Here is a 27081-nt window from a genome sequence, read left to right as displayed (position 1 = left end):
TATAGAGTCAGCAGATAAGATTTGAATCCAGGCTCTGCTATATATTGCCTGTGTAAATATGTGCAAGACATTTCTCATCTGCCAAGTAGGAATTTCTGCCTAGTGGAGATATTGGAGGCATTAATGAGACAATGCTTTCAATTGCACAGGGCTGCCTCTACCACATAGTAGGTGCTCAATAAGGTTTGCCCTTCTCTTGATATATGCTCAAATTTTTAATAAAAATGTAAGTTCTGTCTTTGTCAACAAATATTCTAAATATAGTATGGATAATATTATTATATTATATTTACCTAATAACTATTCCTAGTAAAGTGAAAGTGTTAGTATCTCAGGCATGTCTGACTCTTTGCAACCCCATGGACTGTAGCACACCAAGATCCTCTGTTTATGTAATTCTTCAGACACAGATACTGGATTGGGTTGCCATTCCCTTCTCCAGGGTATCTTCCTCATCCAGGGGTCGAACTCGAGTCTCTTACGTTTCCTGCATTGCAGGCGTATTCTTTACCATCTGAGCCACCGGAGACTCAACCCTAGTAAAGGGATCTGTTACAACTGTGAATGGTCAGTGTCCATGTGGTAACCACACTTTCCCCAAAAAAGCTAGAGTCTTCTTTTCTTAATAAGGGCCGTCTGCAGATGTGGGTGGATATGTTTCCTGAAGATATGCCTCCGCCTGGACCTCCTGTTGACATTTCTCCAAGGAAACCCAAAGGGTAAGTAGTTGCAACCTCATCTTCAAGGAAAGAGACCGTGGTGGCAGACTAAAAGACCTGGTCTCTGACATATTACGTCAATCAGCTGACACCTGATAATCATGCCTGACTTTTTTCCACCTGGTCAGTTACATCAGAGGGTGAGTGGTGGTGGTAATAGTAGCAATGAGGGTGGAAATAGTGGCCCCTGTTTTATGGTAAGAGCCCTGCGTGTCAACATTCTTCCACTTTCTGAAAAATGTTGGTTAATGGAAGGAGGATCTGCTCAGAGAAGTTCATATTCTTGATGATTCCAGCTGGGACACCTGGTTTTGATGGAACGAAGACCTTAAGTCTTAATATTTTGAACTTGGTAAAGTCGAGGAAGCTTATAGACTCAAAAGCAATACCAGAATCACATAGACACCAATCGACTCAACCTCCAGGGTCTTCAACCTACGTCTCCCTTCCCTTATCCCAGGTATGAACTGAGAGTAACCATCTGGAACACAGAAGATGTCATTTTGGAGGATGAGAATATCTTCACAGGACAAAAATCGAGTGATATTTACGTTAAAGGGTAAGATCATCAGCAAACTCCATCCACCCTTTCCTTCTCCTGTTCACCCTAAACCCCAACCAAACTATGCCTCATGAAGGCACTCCACCCACACCTCACAAAAGGAGGCTTTCTTACTCACCCTGTTAGAAAGGTCACTTTCTTTGTCAAATATTTGGTCATTTTACCAAGAATGATTATCTCATGAAATATTTTTGTGAGAAAAATTTGTTTATATAAATGTCTCTTCCTGTTAAATGTTGAATGCCTAAACTTTTTGAATGACGTTCAAAATACATTTACACCAGCAGGAAGTAGTGAGCTATAGTGCTATTGATGAAAGATTAAGTGTTAAGATTATAAGCGTGCATGCTAAATTGCATCGGGTGTGTCTGACTCTTTGCGACCCTATGGACTGTAGTCCACCAGGCTCCTCTTTCCGTGGGATTCTCTAGGCAAGAATACTGGAACGGGTTGCCATTTCCTCCTCCAGAGATCTTCCCAATTCAGGGATCAAACTTGAGGCTCTTATGTCTCCTGCACTGGCAGGCAGGTTCTTTACCACTAGCACCACCCGGGAAGCCCACAGTGAAGCGAAGATTGCTCAGTTGTGTCTGATTCTTTGCAACGCCCATGGACTACACAGTCCAAGGAATACTCCAGGCCAGAATACTGGAGTGGGTAGCTGTTTCCTTCTCCAGGGGATCTTCCCAACCCAGCGATCAAATCCAGGTCTCCCACATTGCAGGTGGATTCTTCACCAGCTGAGCCACAGCCTAACACAAAAGTTGAAATTTATTACCTTTTCATTTGCTAGTTTGATTTAAAAAAAAAAAATTACCGACCTAGGAAACTAAATAATTTGTATCTCTCTTACATCTTGGCTAGGACACAAATGCCTTTGTAGGTTTCCCTCAGCCCCTAGTCAGGGAGGGAGAGGAGGTGGTAGAGAATCAGAAACAATACGACTTAAACATGTACCCTAATCAAGGTGGAGGGGATATACATGCATACATAGCTGATTCACTTGGTCGCACAGCAGAAACTGACACGACATTGTAAAGCAATTACACTCCAATTTAAAAAATAAGAAAAGAATTGTGGTTCTTTTCACAGAAAAATTTCAAAGAAGCAATAATTTTTCTCTCCACAAACTCTGAGGAAGTCAAGAAATTACTTAGAGGTTTTCGAAATAAACATTGCATAACCTAAGGTATTCTCTGATTTAAAAAATAAAAATAGAATAATCATCATAATAACATATAGAACTTATCTATAATAATAACTCTAGATAGCTTCTCATCCAGAGTCTTCTCGATAAACTACTTATTTTCAAAATATTCAGTATACTCTCAAATGCAAACAATAAAGCATAAATATTATTGTAATAAAGTGTACCAATTTTTTAACAACAACAACAAAAAGTATGCCCTCAGATAAAACTCATCTCAGAAACAGTAAATTCTTTTCAGTTTTATCTCTTTGTCTTCCCCCAACAAGAAGCCATCTTCGTCACTGACACTCTCATTTCTGGTATGCCATTAAGTCTTATTCATTTTAGGTCCCAAATAGCTGTCAGCAGCATCCATTCTCTTCATCGTCACCACATCATCATCTTTTTTAAAAAATAATTTTATGTATTTGTTTATCTTTGGCTGTGCTGGGTCTTCACTGCTGTGCGGGTTTTTCTCTAGTTGCGGCAAGCCAGGGCTGCTTTGTTGCGATGCATGGGCTTCTCCTTGTTGTGGCTTCTCTTGTTGCACAGCACAGGCTCTAGGACACGTGGGCTGCAGTAAATGCGGTTCCCGGGCTCTAGAGCCCAGGCTTGGTTGCTCCAAGTCATGTGAGATCTTCCCGGACCAGGAATCAAACCCACACCTCCTGCTTTCGCAGGCAGATTCTTTACCACGGAGCCACCAGGAAAGCTCCATCACCATCTTTCCCTCCATCATTTCTTGCTGGGGTCAGTACTATCTGAATTGGTCTCTCCATATTCAGTCTTACCTCCAATAATCTGTTCTCCACATTGAAAAATGAGTTATCTTTTAAAATCACAATCTGATCACATCGGTCCTGTACTTAAAACCCTTTAATGACATCCTATTTTCTCTGGACAAGGATCTAAAGTCTCTCATAAGTCCTAAAATATCACATATAATGAGCTGCCACCTATCGTCTCACTGGATCAGTTCTCCCCCTTGCCTTCTCTAGTCACACTGAGCTTCCCTCCTGTCTTAGAATGTGCCCTAACTTCTTCTTCCATAGGGCTTTGCATATCCCTCACTGGTGACTTCTTCCACCCCACTCATTTCCCTCCATCCTCTCCCCTCCATGCCTCCACAAAGGCAAAGATCACCTCTGCCTGCTCCCCATCACCCCCAGCATCTGGCTCAGCCCTTGCCTCATAACAGATACCACACATACCTTGACTGGCCAAGCACCATCTTTAGCTAAATAAAGGTACTCTTACCAAATAAAAGTACTCTTAGGGCTTCCCTGATAGCTCAGTTGGTAAAGAATCTGCCTGCAATGCAGGAGACCCTGGTTTGATTCCTGGGTCGGGAAGATCCTCTGGAGAAGAGATGGCTACCCACTCCAGTATTCTTGGGCTTCCCTAGTGGCTCAGCTGGTAAAGAATCTGCCTGTAATGTGGGCGACCTGGGTTCGATCCATGGGTTGGGAAGATCTCCTGGAGAAGGGAAAGGCTACCCACTCCAGTATCCTGGCCTGGAGAATTCCATGGACTCTACAGTCCATGGGGTCGCAAAGAGTTGGACACGACTGAACGACTTTCACTACCTAAATAAAGGCACCCTTATCTAAATAATTGTGCCTTTACCTTGAGTGCTACCACTCTTCTCAGAAGAGAAGTATCTTTATCTGCTCTGGGGTAGTTTGGGGTAGAGGAAGGGATATTTGCTTTCAGAAAATAAGTGGTATGGCATTATCAATTAGTTTTAATTAAAAGTACCTATTTTCTCAAGAGTTAATTAGCCATGGATAAAGTGCTAGAGGAAAATGTATTTATAATAGCTTACTTTATACTCAGCACAGAGGAGAAAGACCAGATAATACTAAGAGGAAATAACATAATAGATCATTCGGAGTACACAAAGCTCTGGATGTATATTATCTCATGCAATTCCTCAGAATGCCCATGAACTAGATTCTGTGATTGCTTCCATGTTCCAGATGCAACAAAGGCACAGAGAGTTTAGCTAACTTATCTATGGAATGGAGTAATGTAATAAAATGTAGTGTAATATAGTGGGTGCGGAAATGCCCCCTCCCCCACAAAGAAGTCTCCCAGGGTGAGAAGAAACTCATATTAAACTTTCATTTCACATTTCCTGAGTTTTCCCTCTTCGTTGCATGGGGCTTCAGATCTACGCAAGAACTACCAAAGACAATTCCTTAACCTGACTTAGAATGAGAGTCTTCTTTCAAAGTGCTTCAGACCCTTTGATCCCTATTTATTGCTTGCAGATTCAATGAAAGTTTCCATCTGAATCTAACTATATCATAATTTTAAAACTGTGATCCGTGACCACAGTGAAGCTACTTCAATCACTTTGGTGATGCTGATGCATGAACAGTGTGCTCAGAGTGTTTACTTCTTTCTCTGTCTTTATTCAGGTGGTTAAAGGGTTTGGAAGATGACAAGCAGGAGACAGACGTGCACTACAACTCCCTGACCGGAGAGGGGAACTTCAACTGGCGCTTTCTATTTCCGTTTCAGTATCTCCCGGCAGAGAAGCAAATGGTCATTTCCAAGAGGGAGCATATATTTTCATTAGAGAAGACGGAGTGTAAGACGCCAGCTGTGTTGGTGCTCCAGGTTTGGGATTTTGAAAGGCTGTCCTCAGATGATTTTCTGGGTAAGGTGGAGGCTTTATCAAAGTCATATTAATGCTGAGGGTTCTATCCCAGCTTCTGGAGAGCTTAGTCTGAGTTTGCTCCACAAATAATCATTTTGATGCTGTTTAACAATTTTGATAGCAAAATATTGAAACATTCCAAATAGCCCTTAATATAAGGTAATTGACTCAGTAAGTTATGGTACATCCCTATAGTAGAAGATACATATTCAAGTAACCTTAAATTGATCTTTGCTCCAATGCCAAGAAGCTGTTAAATTTTGAGCTAATTATTGGTCTCCTCCGTACCTCAGTTTTCCTCAGTTGTAAAATGGAAATAATAATATTATATACCTCAGAGGGTATTAGGAGCTATATATTTGATAATCTAATTTAAAAATGAAGTACAGTGTTTCATACATGGTAGTGTTCAATAAGTAATAACCCTGAAGCCATTAAAAAATTAGAATATTTAACTAGTTGGATAGTTAGGCAAGGTGCATTAAATGAAAAAAGTATGTAAAAAAAATCCTCTTGTGGTAAAAAGTATGTTTATTTGTATAAGAGAAAGAGATAGTCAGAGACAGCCAAACAGACAGAAAGACTGACATGAGGGTATGAACTGAGTAGGGCAGTGGTTAACTTTTGGGAGGTAGGATTATGAAAATTATTTTTTTTGCTCATGTACACATTCTAAATGTCCACAGTTAACAAGTATTACTTTTGCAATAGGAAAGATTATTAAAGATAGAGAAATATAATGTCATCTCATGGCATTCTCTTATTATGACTTATATTTATTTGTTGAAAACTAGTGAATGTAACCAAATAGAAGCAGATTTACAGATACAGAGAACAAACTAGTGGTTACCGATGGGGAGAGAGAAGGGGGAGGGGCAACCCAGGGGTGGGGGTGGGGGAGGTACAAACCACTGAGTGTGAAATAGGCTCCAGGATGGATTATACAACATAGGGAAGTAGGGTAAATATTTTATAACAACTGTGAGTGGAAACTAACCCCTTAAAGATTGTATATAAATGTTCTTATAAGAGAAAATTCATTGTTGAGAACCCACGAAGGTACTGGAAGAGTAAATACCGGGACAGTAAGACTTAGTCCCCAACCTGGAGGAGTTTAATGGACTCAGAGAGGGAGGGGTGGTGAGGGGAGGAGGTTCTTCTAGGCTGATCAGTGCTAAGGCAGGGAAAAGCTCAGAGGATAGACGCAGAATCTAGATCATACTCAGGGAACAGAGAAGAGGCCCAGCAGATGACATCAGAAACTGAACTTGAAAGTTACATTCGGTAGCTCTGCCCTGGTCTTCTACCTGCTGCCACACTACTTTCTTTTATTTAATACTTTTTTTTTTTTTAATGTGGACCACTTTTTAAAGTCCGTAAGAATTTGCTATGATATTGCTCCTGTTTTATGTTTTGACTTTTGGGCCGCAAGGCATATGGGATCTTAAGCTCCCTGACCAGGGATTGAACCCACACCCTCTGCAATGGAAGACAAAGTCCCAACCACTGGACTGCCAGGGAAGTCCTGGTGCGCTGCCACATTATTAATGCTTTAAATGCAACAAACATGTCTTGGCCATATCTGTGTCCTGGATACCTAGCACAACCTATTGACTCCTTGTGGTCCTGACTGAATGACCAGTGAGAGGATAGATGAATGGGTGGGTGAATGAGGATAATGACGGATTTTAAAGCCCTTCCCTAACCTGTTAAGGGCATCTCTTCACAGGCTCCCTGGAGATGAACCTCAATAGTTTCCCCCGAGCAGCGAAGTCTGCCAAAGCCTGTGATCTCACCAAATTTGAAAATGCAAGTGAGGAGAGCAAGATTTCCATATTCCAGCAAAAGCGTGTGCGGGGCTGGTGGCCTTTTGCTAAAAGCAAAGAACTCACAGTAAGTGAGAGCTGTAGAAGATGGGGTGGGGCAGGCAGAGGACCCATGCTCTTTAAATGAGTCATTTTGTAAACTTCAAGAAAAATGACTTGAAATGACAGAGAGCCCTTTACGGCAAAGGTTCTTCTGAGAAGCAAGAATTCTGAAAAATGTATAAATGCATTAAGCCCTCTGTATTTCAGCATGCTTGATTTAATAGCAATTTATGTCAGGGTGGGTTTCCATCCTCTTGGTTTGAACATATGCCTCTGGCATTAATTTTTTTCAACATCTCTTGAAATTACGCATACATTCCTGACAAATGTGCAGTTTCAATGCAAATGCTTCATCCCTTCACCTTCAAACGAAAAACTCAATTTAAAAAGTGATCCATCCTTTTAAAACTTGCTCCAGGGGATGCTGGCAGAAAGCAGAGCCATTCGCCCCTTTCCCAACTTGCCAACTTGCTCCATCCTGCATGGCACATACTGTAGGAGTTCAGACATTTCACGAGTAGTGGGAAGAAAGTTTCTCTTATCCTTTCGTTGAGCCCCCTCATCACTCCTGTGTAAGGGAGGATGGAGGACTCCAGCGCTGAGTGAAGTTGAGAAAGGGGACCAGGACTGCATGGATGGCCCCTTTTTGCTTCTGTCCTTGTCTTGGGGGGAGCGTGTTCTCCCTTCTGCTCCTAGTGCCCAGAGGTCAAAACAAACCCAAGTCAGGACCTTTCAGGTCACAGGTCTGGGTAGAGACCGAGTTCTCCATCTCTCTCTGTTCTACGGACTCAGTGGGGACAAGGCAAGGATTTCTTTGAGCCTAACTGGGTAAACGGCAGCTGCTGACCTGACTCCATAGGGTCTAGTTCTGGTGTGTGTTCTTGAAGGCTTTCTCTTCCCTCCATTCTCACTTCAGTTCCCTCTGTGAGATGGGATCGGAAGAATGAGAATTCAAGCAGGCTCCTTCTTTCCTGTCCCCTCAAGTATGCACTGAGGTTTTACTATATGGCAACCTCTGCACTCCATTCCAAGCTTCATGGCTTAGCACATAATAGATGCTCAGTTAGTGAACTGACTGATGAATGGGTGAGTTCAGAAATGAAGGTTCATAGCAATGTTATTCATAATACCTCAAATTGGAGCCATCCAAATGTCTATCAACTGATGAATGGATAAACAAATTTGATATGTTAATAAAAATTTCAGAAACACAGACCTGATTGAAGTAAAGAGGCATTTATTTGAGGTTTGTTAGGACTACAGCCAGAGAGAGGCAGATTCAAGAAGCACTTGAGTTGTGTTCTGTTCCACTACAAAATGAGGGAGCCTGGTAAAGGCAAAACACCACAAAATTAAGCAGACTTTTTTTGGTTACCAATCAGAAACCCAGCTGGCGAGAAGGGTGCTTTTTAAGCAAGGATTGTTTGGAGTTTGAAATGATTACATTGTTGCAAAAGGAGGGTCCATGGTTGAAACTGCAAGGTTGCAGGGAGCAGCTGATGGCAGATACTGTTTTGAAGATGGCTAGTGAAGGAGATCAGCCCTGGGATTTCTTTGGAAGGAATGATGCTAAAGCTGAAACTCCAGGACTTTGGCCACCTCATGGGAAGAGTTGACTCATTGGAAATGACTTTGATGCTGGGAGGGATTGGGGGCAGGAGGAGAAGGGGACGACAGAGGATGAGATGGCTGGATGGCATCACTGACTCGATGGACGTGAATCTGAGTGAACTCCGGGAGTTGGTGATGGACAGGGAGGCCTGGTGTGCTGCGATTCATGGGGTCGCAAAAAGTCGGACACGACTGAGCGACTGAACTGAACTGAACTGAACTGAGTGGGGTCGCGAAGTCGGGCACGACTGAGTGACTTCACCTTCACTTTTCACTTTCATGCATTGGAGAAGGAAATGGAAACCCACTCCAGTGTTTTTGCCTGGAGAATCCCAGGGACGGGGGAGCCTGGTGGACTGCCGTCTATGAGGTCGCACAGAGTCGGACACGACTGAAGCGACTTAGCAGCAGCAGCAGCAGCAGTAGCAGTGGTGTCTGAAGGAGATCAGTCCTGGGTGTTCATTGGAAGGACTGAAACTAAAGCTGAAGCTCCAATACTGTGGCTGCCTCATGCGAACAGTTGACTCATTGGAAAAGACTCTGATGCTGGGAAGGACTGGGGGCAGGAGGAGAAGGGAACAACAGAGGATGAGATGGCTGGATGGCATCACTGACTCGATGGACATGAGTCTGAGTGAACTCCGAGAGTTGGTGATGGACAGGGAGGCCTGGCGTGTTGCAGTTCATGGGGTCGCAAAGAGTCAGACATGACTGAGTGACTGAACTGAACTGAGTGATGTCTTAGAATTTGATACAGTTCAGAAGAGTGAAGTTCTCAATGATTTAGGAACTTGCATCCATAAAACCACCTGGTTCCATTTTGGATACCTGAAACATAGTTAGTCCATTTTGAGTTTTAAGTGGCTTTAAATATGTCACCATCAGGTTTATCCATATAATGGAATAAAATTTAACCACAAAAAAGTATAAAGTGTTGATACATGCTCCAACAGTAGACTGCTAGCTATCTCTCCAGCAGAAGCAGGTTATTTGGGATTAACAGAGTTGCAGTTTGAGGTCTGCAACCATGACTAGCCATGTGCAAGTCCCCAGCAAAAAAATGGACAGAACTCTTTTATGGAGGGAAAAAGGCAGCTGGGAGTGCTACAGTTAACAAAGACTCCATGGCTTTCCGTTGGCTGAGTCGTGACTGTCTCTCATTGGACGAGCTGTGGCCAGGCGAGAAGAGGAAGTCTTTCTTCTTCCTGTTAGGCTCTGCTGTCTGCATAGGGCATGACAGCCCCCTTTTCTGATCTCTCCACTCTATTTTAATTGAGATTTCTGTCTACTCACTTTTACAGTTTCCATGCCTGTAAAATGAGTAGTTTAGACTGGGTGCCTCCAAGATGTGTTTCTAGCAAAGACATTTTCTATTTCCAACTCTGCATGAACTCCCCTACTGTGCCTTGAAGCCAGCAGTCAGAACATCACTGTCCTCTTATTCCAATTACCAGCAGCCAGGAGGGGTTTGTTTATGGGCTCTGCCACCTGCCAGGCTTATTTTTAAAGCCACTTATCTGTACACCCAAGTGGTGTAATTGAGAGACTTGGATCACACAGCTCCTAGTGTGGAATATGGATAGTGAGTGAAAAACAGCTCCAAATGGAATTGCAAAAGCACGGGCATCCTTTGGTGAAGGAACGGGAATATGTATAGAACATGTTTTTCATGAAACACATTGCATTATGCATCTAATTATCCTGCTAAAAGCAACCTTCAAAGAAATCACTCTTTTAGGAGATGAAGATCAGGAAGCTTCTTTTATAGGTTAATCTTTTGAGTCTACAGGTAGGTAGCCCAGGTAAGTCCCAAGAGCATAATAACTAAAATTAAAAGAGATGTTTCTTTGCTCTCAGTTTAGTATGAAAAAACAGTTGTCAGCATTTACTACGGCTCTATACTCATATGCTAGGCGCTAAAGGCTCAGCAATCAATAAGACACATTCCTGCCATCCAGAAATTCACAGTTTAGCTGAGGAGACCTGTAGACAGACAACCTATCTGAAGAGTACATGGCAAATTCAGATTCTACAGGAGCAGAGAGGGGAGATATTTTTCACCTGAAGATAGTTTTTAAGACAAACTATATTATATGCATTTATAGAAAATTCAAAAGACACTAAAATGCAGAAAGGAAGAAATAGTGCCCATATGCACATTGCTCAAAAAAACAACTGCTAATACATATTGTTATTCCCAATATATATAGATTTTGGTTAATTTTATATAGTCTTAATCATTCTATGTTAAAAATAATGCCTTGTTCATTTTGTTTTATTCAGTGTTATTAAAATAAGCATTCCTCTACATAGTATTATGAATATGATTAACTATTTATATTCTCAAAATAGAAATGCCGCAGTTAGATCATGTGTTTTTCCTCAACATATGTTCATTTAAAAAAATTTAAGCGTGCAGAAAAGTTGACCAGGACAAGGGTCAGCCACATACTCACCATCTAGACTCACCATTTGTTGATATTTTGCCATAATTATTTTGCCTATATATGTGAATATATATATATGTGTGTGCATATATATATATGTATAGGTATAGATACACACACACATACATTGGCTGAACCACTTAGGAGTAAGTTGTAGACATTCTAACACTTTACCCCTGAATACTTCCACGTGCATCTCCTGAGAATATGGACATCCTCTTACATAACTATAATGCCATCATCACGTATAAATTAATAATATTGCCTAATATAACTTGATACCCATATCCTATTCATTTCTCCTTCTGTAGAAAGGATGCCCTATTGTCCTCAAATGTATTTTATAGCTGTTTTTTAAAACTAAGATTCAGTCATAGTTGATATGTTGCTATTACTTATCTTTATGATCTATTTTATTTTCAAATAGGCCCCCAGCCATTTTTATCTAGCATCTGTCTATCTATCTGGCTATCTATCTATCTATCCATCCATATATTATCTAACTATATCATTGTTTTTCATTTATTAGTTGGCATTTATGTGTTAAGAGCTTTCTCTTATCAAATGGATATATATTATAGTCACCACATCCCCTAAAAAAAATCAGATAAATGTTTAATTCTCTCCATTCACTACCAAGTTTTTGAATCAAGAATTAGTGTAAGATTCATACTTAGTGGTATGAGATTTTTTCCTCTTGCTTTTTTTTGTATCATCATTGACTCGTGAATTTAAAAATATTTTTTTCTAGCTCAATAGCAAACAAGATTCCTAGCACCCTGACACTTGTTTCTAAATACCAATTCCTACTAAAAGAATCCATATATCTTTGGGGAAATGGCTGACTCCAGGTCAGGGGCAGATAAATGCAATGTAAACCTGAGACATCTCATTATAACAAACAGGACAATTTGAATATCCAAAAGAATAATGACTATGTGTTTTGTGCTAAAGCTTTTTCTGAGTTTTGAATTATTTCCTTAAATTAGCTATTGAGAAATGGAGTTCGAGGTCCAGAGTATGATCGTGTACTGTAATGCACACAGTCACACACACGTGTATATGTGTGCTGTGGGCCTCCCTTGTGCCTCAGCTGGTAAAGAATCCACCTGCAATGTGGGAGACCTGGGTTCGATCCCTGGGTTGGGAAGATCCCCTGGAGAAGGGAAAGGCTATCCACTCCAGTATTCTGGCCTGGAGAATTCCATGGACTGTGTAGTCCATGGGGTCACAAAGAGTTGGACACGACTGAGCGACGTTCGCTTTCATGTATATATGTATGTGTATATGTGTATTCCCCTTCCTAAAGGATTTAACCAGCATACATTCCCACCATTAATGTCTGAGAATGCCTCATCTCATACAAGGGAGAGTTGTGTTTAGAAAGCAGTCGTTACCGCTGAAGCAGCATATCCAGCCTCAACAGAATCACTTCTCGGCCTCCTGCAGCTTCCACCATCCGGGCTCAGTGAAGTGTGAAGCCCGTAAGCGATGGCCGTGACACCACAGATTAGTCTTGTCAGGGCCTTTCCTTATCATTTCTCCCATCCATAGATGTCATTAGGGTAACAGATAGTCTCTCAAAGTGTCCACTTTTTCCAGCTCTGATTCAAAATTACGTTGGGAGGATATTGTTAGCTTAAGACCTCTCCTTGGTGCTTGGTTGAATACTGATGATTGAAATCGGATATGGCCTCTGTGTGGAGAGATATGGAACGAGGAGCAGTGTTTATCAGACTGCGTCAGTAAACACCTTCCCCCTGCTGCCTTTGTGATGCCAGATAAATGCCTCATGCCCACTTAGGCAGGGCAGTGAAGCGGGGTCGAGGCTCTTCATAATATTAGCTGATAACTCCTATGCTTTGAGCAGAACTCATTTCATATCCCCTGCCTCCTTTTTGTTTTTTTCTTTAAATTTTTTCTGTGAGAATATGGGTCGTTGGGACTTCTTTGAGAGTTTTTTGAATAAGCAGAATATAGTTCTCATTAAATTATGCATTTCTGTCCATGAAGTAGTGTTGAAAGTAAGAACTATGATTTTTTAAAAGTTTGATATTCACCAAGCACTGGGGTGAGCACTGTATAAATGTTATTAATTTTTCAAAGCAACTTTATGGGGTACATGCTATTAACATCCCCAGATGAGTGAGACTCAGAATGGGCAGGTAACTCACCCAAGGTCACACAGCTAGTAAGTGGTAGAATCTGACTTCAGATATAAATTTGTCTGCACCAAATCCTACTCACTCAATTCCTGTGCTGTGTTATGCTAGGCCTTGCTCTACTATTCCCTGTTACTGAAGGCCAGCCATTAGATGGGAGTCAAAAACATGTTTTTCTTTTCTTTTTAAAGCCAATTTTATTAATACATAATATATTTACATACAGAAAAGAGTAATATACATTCTAGAAAAGTGTTCAGTTCAGTTCAGTTCAGTCGCTCAGTCGTGTCCGACTCTTTGTGACCCCATGAATCGCAGCACGCCAGGCCGTACCAACCATGACTTTTCACACACTGAACACTCCCATCAGTACCTAGACAAAAAAGCAGAATCTCTCCAGTGACCCATGCCGCTGTCCTGACCGCTATCCTGACCTCTAACCTCATTAATTGATCTGTTGCCTTCTTTAGCTAAATGAAATCACCCATAGTGTATTATTTTGTATCTGGCCTCATCTGTGCAACATTTTTCTTCTTTATAGCAAGTGTGTGTTTTCAACATTTAACGTCAAAAATATATTCTAATGCTGGGGAATGGCGGTGATTGTGAGATTCTTCTTGAACATTTCAGAAAAGGCATATTGATTGATTGTTAAATAAATAGGCTGGTTCACTTCTTCCACAGAATGAAACCACTTAGACACATACAATAGCAGAAGATGTTGTTTAGTTACTTAGTCGTGTCCAACTCTTTGCAACCCATGGACTGCAGCACACCAGGCTTCCCTATTCATCACTGTCTCCCGGAGTTTGCTCAAACTCATGTCCATTGGGTCAATGATGCCATCCAACCATCTCACCCTCTGTCGCCCCCTTCTTTTGCCTTCAGTCTTTCCCAGCATCAGTATCTTTTCCAATGAGTCGGCTCTTCACATCAAGTGACCAAAGTATTGGAGCTTCAGCATCAGTTCTTCCCATGAATATTCATGGTTTCTTTCCTTTAGGATTGACTGGTTTGAGCTCCTTGCTGTCCAAGGGACTCTCAAGAGTCTTCTCCAGTGCCACAGTTCGAAAGCATCAATTCTTTGGTGCTCCACCTTCTTTATGGCCCAACTTTCACACCCATACATGACTACTAGAAAAATCACAGCACTGTATATGCACCTTTGTTGGCAAAGTGATGTCTCTGCTTTTTAATACTCTAGGTTTGTCATAGCTGTTCTTCCAAGATAGCGGAGGATGGGATTTGTGTGTCAGAGGACCTGGGTACAAATCCTAGTTTTGTGGCATAAGTTAGCAAACATCATCAAGCCTTCGTTTCCTGGGCTGTAAACTGGGAATAAAAATGTCATCTATTTTTCCAAGCAGTCAAGTGGTTTAAATGGAATAATATACCACCATGCAAGTTATACAGCACTCTAGCTAAGCTTATTGTTAAGCAATGAAGAAAAAAAGGCACCTATGATCCCTTCATTCTCATACTCACTTGTTCTCCATTGGATTTTGTCCCCTCTTCCAAACATTCTGGAGCCCAGCAGTTGGTTAGTGACTCTTAAACTCTGTCAAGTATAGAGGAGTTGAATGAGGCTCTTAGCATATAAAAGTGTTGCACACTGGAGCCCAGATCATTGCTGGAAAACCTTTGGAAATCAGCCAGAGGGTCTTATCTTGCAGATTGGAAGCCCTCTCTGCCATGCATTGGGAGCTGGCTTCTTGGGTTTATTCCAGCCATGAAATCTTACACAGTTACCCTAAGCTCTAACTCTGCCTTCCATGAAACCTAGCAGTTAGAGCCAAGTTGCTTTAAAGAGCCTCTGGCCACTTGATAGATGAGGAAACTAAGGCCCAAGAAGACAAATGCCTTTAGGTGGCAATGATGAAGACAATCATAGAATCATCTCATGTTAGAGCTGGGAAGGGTCCCATAACAATTTTAGTCCAATTATCTGGCAATTGGAAGGAAGCCTGCTATAAGGGAAAGAGCATGAACTTTGGAATCATACAGAGTTTGGCTCAAATTCCAGTTGGTTAGCTAATTGCCTATGGGACCTTGGGAAAGTTATTTGACTTTTATGGCTTTATTTCTCTATCAATATAAAGGAGATCTACTTTGCTAGTCACTATGATAGATAGATTATAGACAAAAAAAAAACAAATCTGGGATGAAACAAGCATTCAATAAAGTGTTGCAATTACAGTTAGAGTTATATTACTATTATTGTACTGTTGATAGATGTGTAGAGGAGTGACAAGAATGGATAAAAGCTTTATATTCTTTCTTTCCAAGCATTTCCTCAGTCCCTTTATGTGCAAGGCATTGCTGATGGAGCCAAAATTTGTCAATAGGAATGAGTATATATACATATATTTTTTTTCTTTTTTAAAATTTTTTATTTTTTTACTTTACAATACTGTATTGGTTTTGCCATACATTGACATGAATCCACCACAGGTGTACATGAGTTCCCAACCCTGAACCCCCCTCCCACCTCCCTCCCCATATCATCTCTCTGGGTCATCCCAGTGTACCAGCCCCAAGCATCCTGTATCCTGTATCGAACCTAGACTAGCGGTTTGTTTCTTACATGATAGTATACATGTTTCAATGCCATTCTCCCAAATCATCCCACCCTCTCCCTCTCCCACAGAGTCCAAAAGTCTGCTCTTTATATCTGTGTCTCTTTTGCTATCTCGCATACAGGGTTATCATTACCATCTTTCTAAATTCCATATATATGTGTTAGTATACTGTATTGGTGTTTTTCTTTCTGGCTTACTTCACTCTGTATAATCAGCTCCAGTTTCATCCACCTCATTAGAACTGATTCAAATGTATTCTTTTTAATGGCTGAGTAATACTCCATTGTGTATATGTACCACAGCTTTCTTATCCATTTGTCTGCTGATGGACATCTAGGTTGCTTCCATGTCCTGGCTATTATAAACAGTGCTGTGATGAACTTTGGGGTACACGTATGTACACATATTTTTAAGGAATATTTCTGGGTCATATGAATTTAATCCCTTCTGAGTTGGGTCACAGTACTAGTCTAAAGAATGGATGAGATTACCTAGATTTGAACTCATGACTTCACTTGTAATAAAAGCCCATTGTGCTTCTTTACTAATTCAGACAGCCATGACACTACCTCTCTGCGCCTGCTCCAAAAAAAGTGAAAGTCACTCAGTGGTGTCTGACTCTTTGTGACCCCATGGACTATACAGTCCATGGAATTCTCCAGGCCAGAATACTGGAGTGGGTAGCCTTTCTCTTCTCCAGGGGCTCTTCCCAACCCAGGTATCCAAACTCACCCCAAATACTCTACTCTCTAATTTCTCCCATGATTACATTTTCGTGGCTGCCAGCAACTGAATCTGTTTGTTAAGAAGCCCTGGCTTGGGCTTCCCTGGTGGCTTGGTGGTAATGAATCCAGCTGCCAAAGTAGGAGACACAGGTTTGATCCCAGATCTGGGAAGAGCCCACGTGCCGTGGAGCAACTAAGCCCACGGGTCACAGCTGTCGCGCCTGCGCTCTAAAGCCTGGGAGCCACAACCCATGTTGCACTCTAGAGCCCATGCACCACAACTACTGAAGCCCACGTGAGCTAGAGCCGGGCTCCACAACAAGAGAAGCCACCGCGATGAGACCCCTGCCTGCCACAACTGGATAACAGCAGTGAGCCCTGCTCACCGCAACTGGAGAAAAAGCCTGTGCACAGACAATAAAATAAATAAATAAAAATGAAATATATGTACATATGTATATGAGGAAACCCTGGCTTTTTCAGAAAGAATAAATAAGTTAACGCTAGATCATTGGTTCATTAGAACCTTAGACCTTTTTCCTGGGTAGGAAATCAACCTCAGAAGTCAGGTAATGCCCCATCTACACAGGATTCAGAGAGCAAACTTAACAGCAAACGTCGGTGCTAAAATTCCTTGATGTTGCTCCAGTCTCCTGCCACTTCTGTGTCCCTCCTGTCATCTTGAATCTTTTCTAATTTTGTTTTTTTGGCCACACCACACAACATGTGGGACTTTAATTCCCTGGCCAGGGATTAAACCTGTGTCCCCTGCATTGAAAGCATGGAGTCTTAACCATTGGACCACAAGGGAAGTCCCTCACCTTGAATCTTGATCCACAAAACCAAAGGAGCAGGAGAGAGGGTCTCCTCCACCAAAAACAGAAGCTCTAGTACATCAAGGATCCTATTTTTCTTAATCATTAAGTCCCTAGGGCCTAGAACAGTGCCTGGTATACAGGGAGCCTCCAAAAGTAGTGAATGAACAAGAAAGAATGACTCTCACCTTTTACAGAAGTCCTGTCTCATCCTTTGATACCCCAAGACGTACATCCCTGCCAATAACTTTGGCACAGTGCTCTGAAGCAGCATATGATTCACAATTTTCAAACCAAAGAGACTGTTTCTCACTGAGGGGAGAGAAGGGAAGAGAGTGCTAGAATAAAAGGATAATTCTAAAATACTTAGAGGGCACAACAAAAGCAAGGATGGCAGAAAAGCCATTGGCAAATGTAGGTCCACACACACCCAGCTCTGCTTGAGAGTCATTGACAGAGAAGAGCGATGGTAGCAGATTCAAAAGGGTTTGCTATCAAGTCATTAGTCCCCTTTTCTGTTTTCTATAATTCGTATTACTTCTGCAGATATTAAATGATTACAAGTGAAATAGTCCTTCCTCTTGAGAGCCATCAACAGAGAAGAAAGATGGTAGTACATTCAAAAGGGTTTGCTACTCAAGTAATTAGTCTCCTCTTCTATTTTCTATAATTCATATTGCTTCTACAGATACTAAATGATTACAAATGAAATTTGTGTGTCTATGCGTACACATGGGACCCCCTCGCCTTACAAAACTCAAGTAACATTATTTTAGGACTTTTATTTTCCATCATAAAAATGGCTTCTCCCAGGACCAAAAAGATAATATTTCCTCAATAATAAAGCAGCCGAAATCCTTCCTGGCGTTCTCCCACATGACAACACTTCTTCTAGAAAGTTGGCCTTGCCCCCCCAACCCCCACCCCGCAGTTCTTTGCGACTGGAAACAGAGTTGTGTCTCTGTGCAGGGCAAGGTTGAAGCCGAGTTCCACCTTGTGACGGCAGAGGAAGCCGAGAAAAATCCTGTTGGAAAAGCCCGAAAGGAGCCAGAGCCCCTGGACAAGCCCAAGTGAGTGAAGTCACGGGGGTGAAGGGATCAGACATGGGAAAGGCCCTCTGTGGTCCCCATATCAGAGGATGCAAGCATTCCTCCAAAACATCCCTCTGGGAGAAGCGAGAGTGAGGAGGAGTCGATGGGTACTATCCAGTTCGTGTAGTTTTTGGTTCTTTGTGTTTGTTTGTGCTTAGTCACTCAGTTGTGTCAAACTCTTTGCAACCCCATGGACCGTAGCCCGCCAGGCTCCTCTGTCTGTGGGATTCTCCAGGCAAGAATACTAGAGTGGGTTACCATTTTCCTCTTCCAGGGGATCTTCCCAACCCAGGGATCGAACTCAGGTCTTCCGTGTCTCCTGCATTGCAGGCTGATTCTTTATTGGCATGGTTCTATAATTGAAAAATATTCCAAAAATCTTACACAGTATCCAGCAAATGAAAAGGACACTTTATCATAATACTACCAAATAAGCAATTCCAGAGTAATTTCATATATTCTTTCAATAATTTTGTATGGGAATGTGAGTTTCACAAGAATTCTTTTCCTTGTCTTTCTCTAATCATGCATACAAAATTATCTTCATATTTCACTTATCCTTGGCTGAAAAATTTTACCTTGTTGCCATAATTGTCAGAGGAGTTTTTTTAGTGGCTGTGGAACTGTTCACAGACTCGATACCCATATTTAAGCTGGTTGCCATCCCATAGTTGGGTGTTTAGCTTACTTCTACCTTTTTCCATTATTATAACATGATAAAAATGTTTCCCCTTTATAAATTATCACTTAAAATAAATTTCCAGAAGTAGAATTACTAGCAGCAAAGGTTACCATATTCAGTTTAAATCACGGTTGTACATCAATTAAAAAGTAAACATACAGGGTTTCCCTGGTGGTCCAGTGGTTAAGACTTCACCTTCCAATGTTGAGGGTGTGAGTTTAATCCCTGGTTGGGGAGCTAAGACCCCACATGGCTTGTGGCAAAAGAATCAGAACATAAAACAAAAGCAATATTGAAACAAAGTCAATAAAGACTTTTTAAATGGTCCAAATCAGAAAAACTAAAAAAAAAAAGTTAAAGAAGTAAACACATGTATCGATAGATATGAAACATGTACACAAAATACTGTCTCAAATTGCAGCTATCTTGTTCCTCCCTGGACCCAAGTGTCTCCTGATGAGTAGGTGTTCCTTTCTTTGCACCTATATTTAATCTGTCATAGTGTTGGGAACATAATGGTTGGAAACACTTTGAAGAACACCAGAGAAATATAAGATATAAACTCTGCCTTCCAGAAGCCTTCAGTCTGTTTAGGGAGAGCACACAGGTTCATAAAATAGTCAGTGTTGAAAACACATGTTAGGTTCAAAAAGGAGGTAGGTCAAGCAATGAGTGAGGCAGGGATTCAGAGCCAGAGGAATTATTGTGGACTGGGGTAGTCAGGGAGGGCTTCATGGAAGAGGTGAGGCTTGAACTGGTCAGGGCAGGACAGACAGAGGGCTCTCAGTTCTCTGGCTAGGTTCTAACTAAGCTCTTGCCCTCCTCAGGACCACTCTAAAATGATGAGGAATCATTATCACATAAAAAGTTAGCGTGCTCCTGCTTGAAGACAGCACGGTCTTCTCCCATTTTCAGGCCTCTCGTTGTGGGTCCTCACAAAACTGAGAGTCAGAAATCCTTCCTGAGATCTTGAGATTCGTATGTGTTCACAACCTGGCACCTTCCCTGATCTTCTCTTGCTTCCTTCTCAGCCGCCCGAACACCTCCTTCTCTTGGTTCGTGAGCCCCTTCAAGTGCCTGTACCACCTCATCTGGAGGAATTACAAGAAGTACATCATCATCGGGTTCATTCTGATCATCCTCATCATCTTCCTGGTCCTCTTCATCTATACCTTGCCGGGAGCCATCAGCCACAGGATTGTTGGGGGCCCGTAGAGGGTCGTGGAGAATCCAGACCTTCCCTTTCTGCTGACCCCCTCTTCTTCCTCCTCTGTAAATAGGAATGTGTGCTCTGCGCAGGCCCCATACTGGGCGCTAAGGGGGTAAACCCAAAGACCTAAGCGCCACTCCCTACAACTAAGGACACCTCAGCTCTTCTTGGAGGAAATGGGAGAGGAACAGTCCCTCCCTGCTCCAACCCCTGCTACCCTTTTTCCAACTGAAAAGCCTTAAGTCATGGTTTTGCCCATGAGCAGCATGAAATAATGGTTCCTTTACGCTATAGTAATCACTGGTGACCTCAAATTGACTTAGGTGAATATTCCATAGTTGGTTTTATTCTGAGAAATTTAATTCTAGGTCTCAGATATTATTGGAAACACTTTTTTTTTAAGTATTAAGTAATTTTTTTTTTACTGCAAATTAAACTAAAAGCATTTTAGCAAATTACTAGATGTTTAACCTGTCCCATATATCTTAACCTTGTTTTAATCCTTACAGTTTACAGGACACATTCACTTATTCAGGCTGAGAAGCTGGCTTGGAATAAACTTTACATACACCACTTAAAATACTTCATCATTGACGGTCCCATCTAAACAGGAGATGTTGCTGGTTTTCCATTAAATGCTTGTAGAACATGCTCAATAGTAGTAATGAGTTCTGGAGAAATCCATTTGTATTTATGCGTATTTATTTAGCATATGGCAATTTCCAAGTGGGAATTAAACTATGATTCTGGGTATGTGTGAATAGGATGGGGAGCTCCATGAGACCAGTAGGAATTCTCTTTAGTCAGATATATAATCCCCACCAAATATGGTGCCCCCTAGCCCTACACCGTGATGTGAATAACCATCATCCGCATTATTCAATCTTACCACCATATATGGTAGGTTCTGTCATGATTCTTAAGCACAGATTAATTTCAAAAGCAGTCTTAGAAACAATACCCAATACACTTGTCAGATGGGGTCAGTTTTTCTTAAATTTATTATTTGATCTTCAAAGTAACACAGTCTAGATCTGCCATCCCATCTAAAGCAGGGAGCAGAAGTGAGGGACTAGTGTTCTCAGGTGAAATAGGAAACAAAGGAATTGGAATGTTTGGCCTTAAACACGAATAAGTACGGCAATTGTTTTTTCTTTCTTTCTTGAGGGGCCATTTGGCGGTATGGAGGAAGCTGGATTGGGGTTCCCCTCTCGACACCAGAAGCACTGGGGCTACTGTTTCCTTTGGATAGTCTTACACATAGCTCAGCTTTGAAGAATCTGCCTGTAATTCAGGAGACTTGGCTTTGATCCCTGGGTTGGGAAGATCCCCTGGAGAAGGGAAAGGCCACCCACTCCAGTATTCTGGCCTGGAGAATTCTATGGACTCTATAGTCCATGGGATCGCAAAGAGTCGGACACGACTGAGCGACTTTCACTGCACTTCACGCATATGTTACTTCTGTAAAATGAAGCATGTTACTTCCACATGAGAAGTCATTTAGAATGTTCCTGATTCATCAAAGATTGAAGTATTAATGTTGCTCCCTGAATTCTGGCCCTAGACAGTCACTCCTTAGTAAACATAAGTCCTATTTTTCTGACGTGCTAAAAACTAGAGCATTTAAAGCACTGACGATGTTTCCTAGTGTGATTAGTTACATGAACTATGGATCATTCTTATTGTGAAATAACAGACATCAATAATGATACAGCTCAAATTACTTGAAGGCATGGAATATATACACTGAGTATATTGTAAATTAAAAATATATATAGTGTGTGATTTAAAAGGAAAAATATGTACATATGCATAAATTAAATGTGTGGAGGAATATGCCAAAGTGTTAATAGTGGTCATCTTTAAGTAGCAGTTGGAGAAGGCAATGGCAACCCACTCCAGTACTCTTGCCTGGAAAATCTCGTGGACAGAGGAGCCTGGTAGGCTACAGTCCATGGGGTCTTAAAGAGTTGGACACGACTGAGTGACTTCACTTTCACATTAAGTAACAGTATTTTTTCTTTCCCTTCTTGTTTCTCTATTTTTCCTAAGACTTCTAAAATAAATATGCATTATTTTTAATATCAAATGTTTAATAAACGATTATAAGTTTAAAGGTTTTCATTTAAAACTATTTATTGAGTGTCCCTTATGTGCCAAGCAGTGGGATACAGCAGAGGTAAGATAAACACAGCCTCTTGTCGCCGTGGATTTTGCATCCAGAACCTCCTCAAGATATTGTTTATCTCTAGGTTATGGTTTGTCTAAGAAGAGCACTAAGTAAGGAATGTGATTTTCATGGATGAAGTTTAGGGAGGAGCACAACACACATTTGCGGTGATGTTGAAAAGCAAAAGAACAACTTTATTTTTAGGACAGATTTGGGAGGAAGGTATTATGCTTTCTGCTGGATTCTGGACAGTGAAATGCCAAGTCAGCACTTGACGAAACAATACACATTGTTCAATCCACAATAAAAACGGAAAGTTCTTCTAAGTTAAATACCGCTCAAATTTTCTTTGAGGTCATATTGAATACTGAAAAGCAAAAGTATTTGAAGCACTGTCAAATCAGATGGTGTTATAAGAAAACTGTGAGGAGCAATGGTAAATGAGGGTAATTTTGGAATCAACTCTGTCTGGTGTTTTACACGTAGATTATCATTCATGGCCTATCCTGTGTAGAAAATAAATAAATAAAATAAAATAATGTTCTAGGCCAACTGTGCACAGCTAGCCTTAAGGGAACTACAGCTTAAGAATTTTAAAAATTTAGGACTCCCCTGGTGGGACAGTAGTTAAGAACCTGCCTGCCAACGCAGGAGACAAGGGCTTGATCCCTGGTCCGGGAAGATGCCAGATGCTGTGTAACGGTTAAAGCCCTGCACCACTTCTGAGCCCGCACTTCAGAGCCCTCGGGCCACAACTACTGACGCCCACGCACTTAGGGCCTGTGCTCCGCAACAAGCGAAGCCACTGCAATGAGAAGCCGGTGCACCACAATGAAGAGGAGCCCCGGATCACCGCAACTAGAGAAAGCCACAAACAGCAGTGAAGACCCAGCACAACCAAAAACTAAAACAGTTTAAAAAATTAAAGCAGAATACCCATTTCCCAAGAAGCTATCATGAGTCCCTACTTGTGTTCTTCAATGGGATTAATTTATTTTTTTAATTAAAAAATTTATTTATTTTAATTGGAGGCTAATTTACAATATTGTAAATTTTGCCATACATTGACATGAATCAGCCAAGGGTGTACATGTGTTCCCCATCCTTAACCCCCATCCCACCCCTCAGGGTCGATTAATTTAAATCTATTCATTTGACTGATTAGAGTTGTTCTTACTGCTTCAGTCTGGTTCAGAGTGGTTTTGCTTATGTTTTTTTAAAAAACAACATTTAAATCTTTCCCCTCAAACTAACTAAGCAAAATGGAATACCAGCAACAACATCATGAAACAACTCATGGGATATGATATCCAGTTCTCCAGTAATAGAAATGGCCTGTGCCTTTCTTGCTCTTTTCCCTCAAAAGACACATGAATGGGAATTGGAAAACTAAACTGTCTTTGTCACAGCTGGGGCCAGTTGGTGTTTATTCATTCAACAGATAACTATTGAGTTCCATCCTCATTCCAATGGCTGTGATCAACTTTGGGGACTCAAAAGTACACAATCTTCTAGATAAAGTAAATCTTTGCTCTAAAGGAGCATAGGGTTTGCTAGACAGAAGATGTTAATCAAATAATTACATAAAACCAGATAAATACAGACTGATAGATTTTATAGGAACAAAGTACTGGGATCAGGAAGAGCATCTCAACAAGGACCCATAGCCAGTCTGGCAGTCAGGAAGAAAGATGGAGAGGAAGAACACGCTAGCAGAGGAAAGTAGCATGTGCAAAGGCCCTGAGGGGGGAGGAAGCAAAAGACAGTGGGTACCAAGTGAGAAGCAGAGGGTCCTGAGATGGAGCTGAAGAGTCACGTAGGGGCCACATCCTTAAAGGCTTCAGTCTTCACTTTAAAGGCAGTGGATAGTGAGGATTTTTAAGAAGTGGAAAAGAATGACTAGATTTTTATTTCATATGGAGAACAGATCAGAGGTCATCCTTCCCACAAGAGAGAATGGTTATTTTCACTCAGCAATTGTGGCAAAGAAGGAAAGGGAAGGGATCTGAGATGATCACTTAATGGCTCCAGGGTGGTCTAATAGGGAGTTGGGGGTCTGGTATTAACTCTGCTTAATACAGGCTGTGTGACCTAAGGCATCTTACTTCACATCTCTGATCTATATTTTCCTTGTCTGTGTTATAAGGAGGTTCACATATATGGTGATGAAAAGACCATGGCATATTTCAGTGAAAAACAGATATTGATGGGTCTGTATCATGGAGCAAGATGGATTGAAATCAGAATCTGACTATGAAAAGCTTTGAATGCCAAGCAAGAAGGTTGGACTTTTTGCAGCAGAACGTGGGGACCCCTGGAAGAGTTTAGACAGAGAAGTGACAAGAACCAGTCAGGTATTAGAGAAGTTGCTCTCCCTGCAGTTCCTGATGGACTGATGAAGAGGAGATCCAGAGGCCAGGGGACCTTTCAGGAAGCAGTAACCAAAACTCTGGGCTTTCTTGATGGCTCAGTGGGAAAGGAATTCACCTGCAATGCAGGAGACACACACGGGTTCGACCCCTGGTTGGGGAAGATCCCCTGGAGGAGGAAATAGCAACTCACTCCAGTATTCTTGCCTGGAAAATTCCACTGACAGAGGAGGCTGGCAGACTACAGTCCATGGGGTCACAGCAAAGAGTCAGACATGCCTGAGCATGTGACACGTGACACATGACATGAGCCAAAACCCTGGTGGGAGGACCAGTGTCAAGGCCATGGCCATGGGGATGGATGGACAGGAAGAGCCAGATTCTGGAACACTGGTGAAGTTCCCCAACCACCACCCCTATCTCTGGCACCCAAGATAACTGCAAAGGCGGACAGGAAGGCTTGAATCCTGACTGCATCCTCTCTAGCTTGGCAGGTCACTTGATCTCTGAGTATAATTGAGTTCTCTCATCTGATATAAAGGAATGATTACCTACTTGGCAAGAGTTGTGAAGATCGGAGAAAAGGTATATAACATGTCTGGCACATGCCTGGCATGAAGCCAGTCCTCGAAGGATAGTAGCTAGTGTCAAAAATATTATCTCTACAGGTGGAACCAGCAGGACGTGGGGTCTAACTGGACCTGGAAGTGAGGAAAGATGATCACTTATGTTTTAGAAATGTTCTGGCACATGAACTGAAAAACTTTCAACCATAATATTCCCAAATGTATTTCTTTTGTATTGATTCTGTAATCAGTCAGTTCAGTTCAGTTGCTCAGTTGTGTCTGACTCTTTGTGACCCCATGAATCTCAGCACACCAGGCCTCCCTGTCCATCACCAACTCCCGGAGTTCACTCAGACTCATGTCCATCGAGTCTGTGATGCCATCCAGCCATCTCATCCTCTGTCGTCCCCTTCTCCTCCTGCCCCCAATCCCTCCCAGCATCAGAGTCTTTTCCAATGAGTCAACTCTTCGCATGAGGTGGCCAAAGTACTGGAGTTTCAGCTTCAGCATCATTCCCTCCAAAGAAATCCCAGGGCTGATCTCCTTCAGAATGGACTGGTTGGATCTCCTTGCAGTCCAAGGGACTCTCAAGAGTCTTCTCCAACACCACAGTTCAAAAGCATCAGTTCTTCGGTGCTCAGCTTTCTTCACAGTCCAACTCTCACATCCATATATGACCACAGGAAAAACCATAGCCTTGACTAGACGGACCTTTGTTGGCAAAGTAATGTCTCTGCTTTTGAATATGCTATCTAGGTTGGTCATAACTTTTCTTCCAAGGAGTAAGTGTCTTTTAATTTCATGGCTGCAGTCACCATCTGCAGTGATTTTGGAGCCCCCAAAAATAAAGTCTGACACTGTTTCCACTGTCTCCCCATCTATTTCCCGTGAAGTGATGGGACCAGATGCCATGATCTTCGTTTTCTGAATGTTGAGCCTTAAGCCAATTTTTTCACTCTCCTCTTTCACTTTCATCAAGAGGCTTTTCAGCTCTTCTTCACTTTCTGCCATAACGGTGGTGTCATCTGCATATCTGAGGTTATTGATATTTCTCCCGACAATCTTGATTCCAGCTTGTACTTCGTCCAGCCCAGCGTTTCTCATGATATACTCTGCATATAAGTTAAATAAGCAGGTTGACAATATACAGCCTGGATGTACTCATTTTCCTATTTGGAACCAGTCTGTTGTTCCATGTCCATTTCTAACTGTTGCTTCCTGACCTGCATACAGATTTCTCAAGAGGCAGGTCAGGTGGTTTGGTATTCCCATCTCTCTCAGATTTTTCCACAGTTTCTTGTGATCCACACAGTCAAAGGCTTTGGCATAGTCAATAAAGCAGTAGATGTTTTTCTGGAACTCTTGCTTTTCCATGATCCAGTGGATGTTGACAATTTGATCTCTGGTTTCTCTGCCTTTTCTAAATCCAGCTGAATATCTGGAAGTTCACAGTTCACGTACTATTGAAGCCCGGCTTGGAGAATTTTCAGCATTACTTTGCTAGCGTGTGAGATGATGGCAATTATGCGGTATTTGAACATTCTTTGGCATTGCCCTTCTTTGGGATTGGAATGAAAACCGACCTTTTCCAGTCCTGTGGCCACTGCTGAGTTTTCCAAATTTGCTGGCACGTTGAGTGCAACACTTTCAC

The 27081-nt window shown here is 41.7% G+C and overlaps 1 protein-coding gene across 4 annotated transcripts in view; it reads left to right on the top strand.

Moving 5' to 3' along the window:
* FER1L6 (fer-1 like family member 6) overlaps nucleotides 1–22441 on the top strand; it is a 173180-nt gene extending 150739 nt beyond the window's left edge. For 3 of the 4 annotated variants that reach the window (XM_027972915.3, XM_042254149.2, XM_042254150.2), the window contains 6 exons: nucleotides 631–719; nucleotides 1180–1278; nucleotides 4894–5135; nucleotides 6865–7028; nucleotides 18312–18412; nucleotides 20147–22441. In XM_027972915.3, coding sequence (XP_027828716.2) covers nucleotides 631–719; nucleotides 1180–1278; nucleotides 4894–5135; nucleotides 6865–7028; nucleotides 18312–18412; nucleotides 20147–20330 — 879 coding nt within the window. In that variant the 3' untranslated portion in view covers nucleotides 20331–22441. Of the gene's footprint in view, nucleotides 1–630; nucleotides 720–1179; nucleotides 1279–4893; nucleotides 5136–6864; nucleotides 7029–18311; nucleotides 18413–20146 lie in introns of those variants that run through there. The other variant, XM_060393668.1, reaches the window with a different exon arrangement.
* The last annotated feature ends 4640 nt before the right edge of the window (nucleotides 22442–27081 follow it).

The sequence above is a fragment of the Ovis aries genome, chromosome 9, assembly GCF_016772045.2.
Source record: "Ovis aries strain OAR_USU_Benz2616 breed Rambouillet chromosome 9, ARS-UI_Ramb_v3.0, whole genome shotgun sequence".
Lineage (NCBI taxonomy): Eukaryota > Metazoa > Chordata > Mammalia > Artiodactyla > Bovidae > Ovis > Ovis aries.
The sequence above is the reverse complement of the archived record's forward strand: the minus strand, read 5'-3'. Positions and strand labels throughout refer to the sequence as shown.